The sequence below is a fragment of the Anser brachyrhynchus genome (genome assembly GCF_964034855.1).
Source record: "Anser brachyrhynchus genome assembly, chromosome: 3".
Lineage (NCBI taxonomy): Eukaryota > Metazoa > Chordata > Aves > Anseriformes > Anatidae > Anser > Anser brachyrhynchus.
The window spans coordinates 113,487,705-113,499,874 of NC_137696.1; the positions used below are offsets into that span (position 1 = coordinate 113,487,705).

General features: G+C 47.2%; 1 protein-coding gene across 10 annotated transcripts; it reads left to right on the forward strand.

The window, feature by feature from the left end:
• Positions 1–3,096: 3,096 nt before the first annotated feature.
• On the forward strand, positions 3,097–9,212 carry MYCN (MYCN proto-oncogene, bHLH transcription factor). Of its 10 annotated transcripts, none has more exons than XM_080583786.1 (3): positions 3,097–3,237; positions 5,727–6,568; positions 7,696–9,212. In XM_080583786.1, the coding sequence occupies exons 2-3, from the start codon at positions 5,830–5,832 to the stop codon at positions 8,292–8,294; spliced, it is 1,338 nt and encodes a 445-aa protein (XP_080439912.1). In that variant the 5' UTR covers positions 3,097–3,237; positions 5,727–5,829; the 3' UTR covers positions 8,295–9,212. The 10 variants fall into 10 exon arrangements, with proteins under 10 accessions (XP_080439912.1, XP_080439919.1, XP_080439917.1 ...); XM_080583793.1 differs by lacking the exon at positions 3,097–3,237 and adding an exon at positions 3,249–3,272; XM_080583791.1 differs by lacking the exon at positions 3,097–3,237 and adding an exon at positions 3,285–3,309.
• Positions 9,213–12,170: the final 2,958 nt, after the last annotated feature.

Here is a 12,170-nt window from a genome sequence, read left to right on the forward strand (position 1 = left end):
GGGTGAGAGAAACACACATGTTGTCACATACAGTTTCCCTTACACAGGCTTTCTTAATGAATCAATAGCAATGAAAAGGAGAATGTTCCATAGCTCTGAACACCAGTAACTAACGAACACATTACACCCAGGTGTGTATGTCTCAGCCCTCAGCACAATGGTTTGCAGACTTGTTTAACCCAAATTAAAGACTGCAGGATCTCCTTGGATTCTTACCACTGTGTAAGCAAAATTATCTTTTAGCCCTCTATACACAATGTCTTTTTCTACCTTCGCAAAGGTGGAAGGTGAAACTAAAGGTCTGCAGAGCAATAGCCTCACTGGGCCTGTAGAGAACCTTACAGAAATCTCCAAGTAACAAGCCTAGAAGAAATCCAGACTACTGCAAAGAAAGCTACTCACAAAATATGCAATTAAGAATGCTTTCACAAGTTCACTGTCAGCTCTCAGAACTTTTTATGCTCCCAGCTTCCCCTGTTGAATCTGGAAGGTGCTTAGTTAGACTTCAAACACTCCCAAGAATATAGTCAATCTTCTTACAACGCCTTAAAATATTTGCTACCCAACTGGTATGACCCTATTGGCATCTATGATCTCACTGGCATCACGGAGATGTGGTGGGACAGCTCCCATGACTGGAGAGTTGGAATGGAAGGCTACAGGAAGGCTTTTTTCCATTTTTTCCAAAAACAGAAAAAAGAAAGAGACAGAAAACTACAGGCTAGTATGTCTCACTTCTGGTGAGGATGATCAGAGGGCTGGAGCACCTCCCCTATGAAAACAGGCTGAGAGAGTTGGGGTTGTTCAGTCTTGTGAAGAGAAGGCTCTGTGGAGACCTCATAGCGTCCTTCCAGTACCTAGAGGGGGCCTAAAAGAGCATATAGTGGTAGGACAAGGAGTAATGGCTTTAAAGTGAGAGAGGGTAGATTTCGAGTAGATATAAGGAAGAAATTCTTCCCTGTGAGGGTAGTGAAGCAGTGGAGTTCTCAGGTTGCCCAGAGAAGCTGTGGATGCCCCGTGCCTGCAAGTGTTCCAAGGCCAGGTTGGATGGGGCTTTGAGCAACCTGATCTGGTGGGAAGTGTCCCTGCCCATGGCAACAGGGTTGGAACTGGATGATCTTTAAGATCCCTTCCAATCCAAAACATTCTATGATTCAGTGGTCTGTACTGGGACACAGTTCTAAAATCAGTACATCTCAACTCCCAAATTGTTTCAATGAAGTGAAGTAATTATAAATTCAGAGTAACCACAAGTAATTTCAGGTTTCCACTTGCCTAGAGGCTTCTTGATACATGCCATTTCAGAGACAGAAGAGATCACAGTATCATAGAAACAGAAAAAGAAAAGCAAGTGTTGATAAAATAGCCAGAAGTGTCAAGAAAAAAAAAAAAGAAAAAAAAAGACGTGTGTAGTCATTCCAAAGCTTTGCACAATTTTTTATGTCTTTCTCAACTGTGCAAAACAAAGCAAGAGACCTGGGTTTAACAACTTTTTTTTTGCCTAAACAGAATTAGTGCTTATAAACAGCCATGTTTCCATGTTTCTTTGTGTACTGCTTTTTACTTCCTCTTTTTTTCCCCCCCACAATGAAAATTATTTCAAATGTTTTGTCTTCAGCATTGTCTTTCATTAATGCACACACTGAGGTACAAAATAGATCACACTACGCATCACAGTAGAGCTTTCCTAAAAGTTGATAATTAGGTTTGTTTCTGCACAAAAATATGGAGAAAAAAAAAAAAAGAAGAAAAAAAAAGAATATGTAAAAAGGCTGCTGAGAGAATCTAGGTGAGAATTTTAGAATGAATAAATACTAGACCAGACAACAGTGCGTATCCAGCTCGAAGGTGTGGACATATCAGTGTTTACACGTATACCAACACTAAATGAAAAGTGGAAGACAATGACTTTAAAGGAACAAATCAAAAATAATTGAAAATAATTGTATAAACTGAGGAAGATCCTCAAATGATGAGTGTAAATAAATTGTTTGCATATCTGGTGAAACAAAAACTAACATGCTGCAACCTTTTAAAGGCTACTGAAATGTGAAGAAAATTAAATAACCACCACCCACACTTTTTTGTCCAACTAAATCATAGAAACAAATTCATAAAGCTCAGTGCTTTCATAAGACTTCAAATCTTCAAAGTGCGAAACACACATTGACTAATAAATGAAATCAGCCATCTTGAACCCAAAATGCATTTTGGAAATGGAGGCCAAATCATGAAGTCCAGGCAAGCCAGACCTCAAACTTCTCACCAGCTTACTGCCACAGGGGCCAGCAGAGATCCGGCACTCCTCTATTTTAGGTTGCACGACCCCTTCCATAACCATCCCCAGCCAACTGCCACCTCCCAGATGAGACTTAATTCACAACAGGGTACCCAAAGTAACCGGCAGCACCCTGTGCTTGAACAGCATGCACCCTCGAGTTTGAAGGACTTGCTTTCTAGGGGCCCTTTTTACACTCAACCAGAGCCCGCTGAGGGCTCCTCAGAAAGGCAAGTGTTCAGCCACTCCCATACCGAAGGGCAAAAAGCGGGCAGGGGCAAGCTGAGGGGGTCTGGCAGGACTCGCCGCCTGGCTAGTGGCCATTTTGGAGAGGCTGGCGATCACTGCTGGCGCTGCCACCCTTGCTCTTGTGCCCGTAATGGCTGGGTCCCCACAGGTGAGGCGGGCGAGACAGCAACCGCCATCTTGCCTCCCCTGGCGACCCCGCGCTGCTGCTGCCCGTTTTCGGTTCCCCGCCGGGCACCCCAACAAGAGTGCAAATGCTTAATGCATCCCTTCCCTGAGGGGCCGCGGGGCCTCACAGCTTTGGCCGCTGACACACAACATGGAGGCGAGGGGGCATCGCCACGCAGGAGGGCGCAGCCCGAAGGCTGCGATCCGGGGGGCGGGGGACGTGATGAAGGGGCCAGCTTGGAAGACCCCAGGCTCACCCCCACCACCGGGCAAGGAGGGAGGGAGGGAAGGAGGCGGCGCAGCCCCCTCCGCACACAAAGCGGCCGCCCGCCGGCAGCCATCCTGCGAGCAACGCCCCGCAGTCCCCGCCTCAACCTGCAGCCTATGAGCGAGGAGGCGCCACCCCGCAGCGGCCACCGGATCGCGATCGCTCGCCACCGGGCTCGCCCCCCTCCGCCAAGCTCCGCCGACGAGACAGCGCCGCGCTGCCGGCCCCGCCGCCCTCCCGGCCCCGCCGCGCCCGCGGGGAACGAGCCGAGAGAGCGGTGGGTGCCCGGCGGCCGGGGGGGGGGAAGATGAGGTGGGAGCCGTGCCGAGCTCCGCCGGCCCTCCGCAAGGTGTCGCCGTCCGCAGCGGAAAGCCGGGGCCCGCGGCGGCTCCGCCGAGTGTTCACGTCCCGGGCGGCGGGGAGGGAGAGAGGGGGGCGCGGGGCGGGGAGGGGGCCGGGGGGGGGATGCGGGCAAACCCCGCTCGTCTGAGGGAGGTGCTCGTTCCGGCAGGATGGTTATTAACGATTTACAAAGCCCCCAGTCGGAGCCACTCCGTATTCCAGCCACTTCTTTATTCCTCTTTTTTTATTATTATTTTTTCTTTTTTTTTTTTTTTTTTTCCTCGCCCTGGGTGTCGCCGCGGCTTGGGGGATGCCGCTCCTCCCGTGAGCGTTCCCCCCTTGCTGCGGGGACGAGGGGAGGGGGCGACCCGAGAGGGACGGAGCTCGGGTACGGCTCGGCTCGGGGCAGCCGCCCCCCCCCACGCGTGCAGCGGGACCGGGCCCTCGCCCTGCCCCGCATAAAGAGCAAATGGGGCTTTTGGCGCCAAACGCCAGGCGCCTCCCTGCCGTATGGAAATCAGGAGGTGGGGTTTTGCTGCTCTCGTTTCACCCCCCCCCCTTAATTTTTTTTTTTTTTTAATGCCTCCCCGGGTGTGTCAGCTTTTGCTGCCTTTTTTTTTTTTTTTTTTTTGCTTTTTTTTTTGCTTTTTTTTTTTTTTTGGTGTGTGTGGGGAAATAATAGCTAGGAGCTTCAAAGCCTGCCAGTGACAGTCATCTGTCTGCAAGCAAAGGGTGGTTGTGGAGGCTTGGGTTAGCCTCGGGGGCTGCGCGGGCTCAGTAAAGTGCAACATACAAGATCATCTGCTTTTTTTTTTTTCCTTTTTCTTCCCCCCCCCCCCCTTTTCTCCCCTTCCCCCCCACCGCCCGCCACTCCTCCCCCTTGCAACACCCACGACCATCACCAAGGAGGTAAGAAGAGGAAGCTGCAGGGTCTGGGCTGTAATAAGCAGGAGGACAAAAACCCAATGAAATAAATACAATTCCCCATCGCGTTTGAGTCGCGAAACCAGGGAGGATGGGAAGGGAGAGGAAGTGCAGGGGCATTGCAGTGCGTGAATGGGTTTTTCATTGAGCAGAAGAAAATCCCGGCGGATATTTTGGTTTTGTTTTGGAGCTGTCGCGCTGAGCTCGCCTGGGTTTTGTAGGTGCCTCTTTAGTGCTTTGCATTTTTTTAACGGTTTAATATATTTCAGGAGCAGAAAAATGTACAATACTGGAAGTGATCAGGGGGCGGGGCAGGGGGAGAGCAGCTGAGCCGGGCTCGTTTCTTTGCATTTCATCATAAGGCTTTTAATGGATTTTTTTTTTCCCCCCTTTTTGGTTGCCGTTTAAGCGTCAGCTGTTCTCAACCCAGCCAAACGCTTTCCCTTCGCGTCACGTTAACCGAGGCGAAGGGAGAGACGCTGAACGGCTCCTTGGGACTTAAAAGTCATCTTTTATTTTTTTGTTAAATGTCTGATGCAACCCAGCTCTTGGAAGAGGAATGGGGTGCGGGTGACTGGTCGTGGCTAGCGAGTGGGGGGTCCGGCCGAGGTAAGGGGGCGCGCGTTTTCCGCGGGGGAGATGGGGAAAAGTGCTGTTTGCAGGAGGCTTTGAGTGCACCAAGGGGCAAAATCTGCAAAGTTGTCGCCCTCGCAGCCTCTCCGTTTGCTCCCGTCTTGAGCTGGAAGAAAGGGGGGACAGAAACTTCTGTACCTTCTTGGCAAATCACAAGGCTTTGTTGGTGGTGTCGGGGTGGCTTTAGTGCTTTTTTTTTTTTTTAACGTGTGTGTATGTGAGATTATTACATAAGGTCGATAATTCCTCTTGCTGCTGAATTTCTCCTCCTCCCCCCCCCTTGTGTTTTGTGCGGATTTTTCTCTGGCTCGCTTTGAGTGAATGAACTGGCGATTTGCGAAGTTGCGAAGAGCCCCCTCCGCCCCCTTTTTTGCATCCCCCTCTCTCTTTGCGCTGCTCTGCAGATGACAAAAGGAGTAAACTTCCTCTACTTTTGCTGGCATATTAAGAGGGCTTTCTGGAGAGATTACGGTATCAAAGCCTTGCATCTGTCTACAGTTACTCTGCTGCTTTGAGCATTTGAAGCAGTTCGGGGAGTGCTCTGTGCAGGAGCGCAGAGGTGCCTTGCATCCCTGCCGTACCTTGCTGGGTGTCCTCCCGGAGAGCGCCCTGCACGCCGGAGCTCTGCCTGGCCCTTTTCCTTTCATGCCCGAGTCGGGAGGAAAGGTGTGCGATGCATTTTTGCTCGACTTGCAAAAGGTTCCCGGCTTCTTGCTGTTGATGATGGAATTACCGTGTTTTGGTTTTGTTCTGTTTCGTGGCTTTTTCACTTAAGAGGAAGGGAGTTACAGTCGCGTCTGTTCGTTTCTTCGTGTTGTAATTAGTTTTTGTTTTTTTTTAATCATCATTTTTTTATTTTTGGTTTAGTTTCAGGTCTTGGGAGGACCTCTCTTTCCCCTTGGTGGAAATACCATAAAACCTGCCTCTAAAACAATTGCCCGACCCGGGAAGCCGCAAGAAGACCCCCGTAATGCCAGGAATGGTCAGCAAAAACCCCGACCTCGAGTTTGACTCTTTGCAGCCCTGTTTCTACCCGGACGAAGATGACTTTTATTTGTGCGGCCCGGACTCTGCCCCCCCCGGCGAGGACATCTGGAAAAAGTTTGAGCTGCTGCCCACCCCTCCCCTGTCTCCCAGCCGGGCCGGGCTCCAGGAGCACCCCCCGGGGGGGGGCCCGGTGCCCTGGGGAGGGGCAGCACTGGGGGGCTGCCGCCCCACCGACCACCTGGACTGGGCGTCCGAGCTTCTCCTGCTGCCCCCGGAGGCCGACCTGTGGGGCGGCACGGACGGGGGGGACTTGTTCGAGTCGGGGCTTGGCGTGACCAACAACCTCAACTCCATCATCATCCAGGACTGCATGTGGAGCGGCTTCTCGGCCCGCGAGAAGCTGGAGCGGGCGGTCAGCGAGAAGCTGCAGGGCAAGCCGCCCGCCGCCGCCACCGCCGCCGCCACGCCACCGCCCCCCCCGGCTGCTTCCACCACCGCCCTTGTCACCACCGCCACCGTCCCCGCCGTGGCCACGGCTGAGTGCGTGGACCCGGCCGTTGTCTTCCCCTTCCCCGTCACCAAAAGGGAGGCGACGGTGACGGGAACGGGCCGAGGGGCGGTGGGCGGCGGGGGGGCCCCGCGGGGCGCTCGGTCGCCACGTCCCGCTGGGGACAGCCGGGCCAGCAGCAGCAGCTCCGGGGACGACACCCTCAGTGACTCGGGTGAGCGCATGCGGGGCGGTGGTGGCCTCGAAAGGGAGGAAGGGGCTGGGCGGGGGGTGTGTGGGGTGCGGGTCGGCCAGCAGGCGGCAGCAGGCACGGTAGGGATGGGGATGGGGACAGCGGCCCCATGGGGAAGGCATGGGCAAGGGTCCGGGGCTGGTGGCCCGGCAGGAGATGGCCCTGAGGGACAGCAGGACCCTGGCATGGTGCTGTGAAGCTTCCGTAGCTCCTTCTGCCCCCTTATCCTGTGTCCGCCATCTCCGAGGGCGTTGTGGGGATGAGTGGGGTGGCGGTGTCACGCTGAACACACGTTTCGGGGAGGGTGGTGGATGTGTCCATAAGTGTCACACTGGGAGGCTGGAGCAGGCTAAGTAGCCTCGCAGAGGGCTCCTTGTTTTTGCACGGACAGAACCTAAAATGCCCACAGACGTCTCCTGTCTGTGCCTGCACAGAAGTCCAGTTCTGTTGAAAAGTGGTTCCGCTTGTGCCCGTGAGCCGGTCCATATGACCATCAGGGTAAGCTCGGTGATCCATCCCGTGCTGCAGAGCCTGCTGTCCCTTTAATGTCTGGTTTGACAGCTTTGGGTGAGGAAGCACTTCCAACAGCTGTCTTCTTGGCAGAGCACCAAACACCGGCTTAAAGGGTCCCCGGCGGGAGCAGCTTCACCTTCTGCATTAGAACAAACCCAGCAATTGTTTTGTTTTCCGGCTGCTTTTCCACCAAGCAAGGGCTGTGTTGTGACTCTGTGCATGCATTTTGCACCCTAGCTCCACAGATGTATTAAAAATTCGTATGTTCTGTATGAAAACTCTTTCTGCCCCTGAGATTAGTTGGGTGGGAGCCCCACTTTTATTGAAAATTAGAAGCGGTTTAAAAAAAAAACAAACATGAAGTTCTTAAACTTTCAGAAATCACTTTTCCTTAGTTATTTTGTACATATTTTATACTTTTCTGGAGCCATAGCTGATTCTAGCTGGTGGGCACACCCTATTTTTACCATCAGTTATTTCATTGCTGCTTTTAATGTACATGTTTTGTCAATAAATACATCTGGTTTAATACTTGTTCAGAGTATTTTCTGAAGGAATAACATCTATTTTCTTTTTTTACTTTCTGTCACCAAAAGATGATGAAGACGAGGAGGAAGAGGATGAAGAAGAAGAAATAGATGTTGTGACAGTGGAGAAAAGACGCTCCTCCTCCAACAAGGCTGTTACGACTCTTACTATTACAGTGCGTCCTAAAAATACCACTTTTCCATCAGTCAGGACACAGCAGAATGAACTGATCTTAAAGCGTTGCGCACCAATTCACCAGCAGCATAATTATGCCGCTCCTTCTCCATACATGGAGAGTGAAGATGCTCCACCACAGAAAAAGTTAAAAACCGAGGTGCCCCGTCCAGTAAAACCCATGATCCAACCAAAGTCTAAGAGTTCAAGTCCTCGAAACTCAGATTCAGAGGATAGTGAACGTCGACGTAACCACAATATCCTGGAGCGTCAAAGGCGTAATGATCTACGGTCAAGTTTCCTCACATTAAGGGACCATGTTCCAGAACTGGTTAAAAATGAGAAAGCTGCAAAAGTTGTGATCTTGAAAAAAGCCACTGAATATGTTCATTCTCTTCAGGCAGAGGAGCAGAAGTTATTGCTAGAAAAGGAGAAATTGCAAGCCAGGCAACAACAGCTGGTAAAGAAAATAGAATTCAAGCGGACTTGCTAAGCTTTTTTTTTTCTTTTTTTTTTTTTTTTTGGCTGACCAGGACAGTCATTGCCACTTTGCACATTTTTGATTCTTTAAAAAAATTGTGTTTTTTGACGTTAAGAATGTTGGTTTTACTTTCAATCCAGTCCCTGAAATAATTGACAAACTATATTATCCGGGTACGGAGCAAATGTATGTTCTTGCAAGGAGTTCATTGCAAGACTACCAAACAACAATGGACTGCCTTTGTTTTTTTTTTTTTCCTTAAGAACTGTAGATGGTGGGGATTTTTTTTTTTTTAATTGTTGTGAGCATTTGGAGCTGCTGATGACATATAGTTGAGTTTAAAACATTCATTCCTAATTTTTATGGTGCTTATGTTCTAACAGATGTTACTTTAGGGGTTGGCATTTGTACCCCTGTGGGAATTTTCTGTAAATACCATCTACACACTTGCCTTTTGTACATGTCTTGGGTTATGAGAGGTGGCTTTTGCTACCAGTATTAGACTGGAAGTTCATACCTAAGTACTGTAATACCTCAATGTTTGAGGAGCATGTTTTTGTATACAAATATATTGTTAATCTCTGTTATGTACTGTACTAATTCTTACATTGCCTGTATACTTTAGTATGATGCTGATACATAACTAAATTTGATACTTATATTTTCGTATGAAAATGAGTTGTGAAAGTTTTGAGTAGATATTACTTTATCACTTTTTTGAACTAAGAAACTTTTGTAAAGAAATTTACTATATATGCCTTTTCCTAGCCTGTTTCTTCCAGTTAATGTATTTGTTAATGTTTGGTGCATAGAACTGGGTAACTGCAAAGTTCTGTGTTTAATTTCTTCCAACGATGTACATTTAGTGCTGCGTCTTATAGCACTTTGAAATACCTCATGTTTATGAAAATAAATAGCAATTACATGATATGCCATGTACTATTTTTCTTTTTAAATTAAGTTCTTTGAAATAAAATCTTTATCTTTGCAATGTTCATGCAATACAAAAACATGGTCCCGTATCATGGGCGTTTAAGCTCTCAAACTACAGGTGATGCTCTATGAAAAGTCAGCTAGCCAGGACATTTCCATATCTGAAAACTGTAAGAACAGTTTTCCAATTCTTTCACACTTCAGATATCTCTTGTGATGTCAGGATCATTGCAGGGGACTGGACATACCACATTTAACAGAAAGACTCCAGTGTCATGAAGACTTCTGGAATACGGACCTGTATGTGGAGAAGTGTAAAGCGGGCTGCTCAGGGAATGGTCACATGGAGCAGACAGGTGAAAAGTAAATGGTGATGGTAGACTTTACTACAGAAAACACCCAGAAAATGAAATATTTGTAGTAAACCAAGATCTTACTGGGCAATTCTTATTTGCATTACAAAAGGCATATCCTTAAAGCTGTCCATCATTGCACAGAAGGATTAATGTTCTTGTCTAGCCAAAGATCCTGTTTGTTACTACTGTGCTAAGTTACTGCAAATTAAAAATCGCAGGGAAGTTACAGTTCTGAGGTACAGAGAGCTGTAAGGCGTGCATCAAGTGGCATGTAGTCTGAACAACATTTGGCAGGTGGTTTTCTCAAAGTGGTGTGATGGCATTTTGTGTGACAGGAGCAAGACTTGCAAGTCTGTGAAAGACATTTGGTTGTATTTTCGTCGGCTTCTTAAGACAAAGGAGATCTTTTATTTTCTGGTCTGCACAGGTATTTCTGATGCTGTCTTTTCCCTACACTGAACCTGAAAAATAAGGTGTGGATCACTGAACAGTGGCCAGTAAGTGCTGTAAGGATAAACTTGCAAGGAGCTAATCTGGAACATCTCACCTTTGAGTTATGATACACGGGATGTAGGTTGCTTGGTGTTGGAGCTACTGAACATCTCATTTGCCATGAGGTAACAGAGTAAGACCAGTATGGGAGCAAAATCACCACAGTAGTATATGTGCCATATATCCATGCCTTACAGTAGCTTGTTTGTGTACCCACAGCCTGTGCATTCTTGGGTCCCAGCCAACTTCTGTACGGAGAACATTTGGAGTTGAACTTCTGTTTCAGTGCAGCAAACCCAGATCCTCAACTGGCACAAATTTCTACAATGCTGTTTGAATTCAGTTTTGCCATTGGAAGATTTGGCCTGAATATGTAGACTTAATATATCAAAGCAATATATTCTCAAATATTCTCAAAGCAGACTTGAGAACCACAATCGTTCCATAAATAGAATCTTTTTCCCTTCCCTTCCCTTCCCTTCCCTTCCCTTCCCTTCCCTTCCCTTCCCTTCCCTTCCCTTCCCTTCCCTTCCCTTCCCTTCCCTTCCCTTCCCTTCCCTTCCCTTCCCTTCCCTTCCCTTCCCTTCCCTTCCCTTCCCTTCCCGGAGGACAACTGGTCCAAATCCTCCACTCAAATAAAGGGCAAATTCTATGTGAGATCAGGGTGCTCAGAGTCATATGCGGCCAAGTTTTGAATGTCCTCAAGGATGGACATTCAATAGCTAGACAACACGTTTCAATTTTTGACTGCTATGAACATTTTTCTAATATTTATTTGGAATGTTTCTTGTTGCTATTTCATTCAGTCCATTGCCTCCCATCTTCCTTGTGTTTAACCTCGAAGAGTCTGGCTCCACCTTTTCTGTAACCTCCCATTAGGTAGTTGAAGACGGCAATTACATCTCCTTTCTTGAGACTGAAACCAGTCCTGTCCTGTATTGTTGTGTTATCCAAGCATTTAGAGTATAATAAAGGTGTCAAATACTCAAGTCTGTTTGGAAGTTGAGCACAAGATCCCATTCTGAAAGCCTCCTTTTTTTCAGTGGGCGATCCTTTTGAATTCAGTGATAAACGTCTGATTGATGTCAGTGGAGATAGGATCTGGCCCCATACATTTCAGAAATGCTTCCATATGCTGTAGTGTTTGCTGCTATGGGTGGGTTTATCTTTTCTTTGTCTCTTTTTTTTTTTTTTTTTTCCCTTCTCTTTATAAGTTTCAGGGGTTAATAGGTTTGTTTTCACATTGTTGATGTAGGGAGCAAGTTGTCAAGGGCAAACGTTTCTGTAAACAAAAATCTCGGATGTAGGATGTTATTAAATTGCAATTGTTAAATAGAAGATAGTGGTTTTAGATTCTTTTCTATTTACAAGAAAAAAAAAAGAAAAGGAGAGGTGTCGTAAGATAGCTTTTGAAAAGAAGAGATAAACAATGCATTTAATAATATTTTCAGAAGAATCATTACCTACAAGGGTACATAGAGAAGTACACAGAGACATGGTAACAACAGGAACAAAAGATCCTGCTTCATGCATATCCAGAGTGAAGAGTCCATAAGGACTGTGAAGTATTGAATGGAGAAACTATTCCATTTGGTGTGGTTTTTGTTGTTGGTTTGGTTTGGTTTCTGTTTTTCATAGACATACCTAGCTTGCATAAAAAATGCATACATATCTGTATGCATTAGAAGCTGTTAGAAAATTTGGCAAGTGCCTAATAACTGCTTATTAAAAGAGGGTATTGCCTATTCCTGAAGGGAAAATCGAATTAGATTAATCAGAATCTTATCTGATCGCTATAAAAACTCCCAAATTCTTTTTCACACAAGACAGAATCTGCTGATATAATCAAATGATTTTGTCCCAAATCACATCCCAGAGGACAATCTCTTTCCACTTTTTTTTTTTTCTTTTTCCTTAAAAATACCACTAAGAACACAAGGGACTTCAAACATCAAAATTAAATGATTCCCCCATAAACCAGTATAAGTAAAACACCAGCGGGAGAGCTTAAAAAGGTGAAATGTGTTAATGATGTCATTATCACCAGGTCACCTGTTACCATGAGTGTGAAGGAAAGTGCACTTCTCAACCCCCAAGCTGCTGTTAT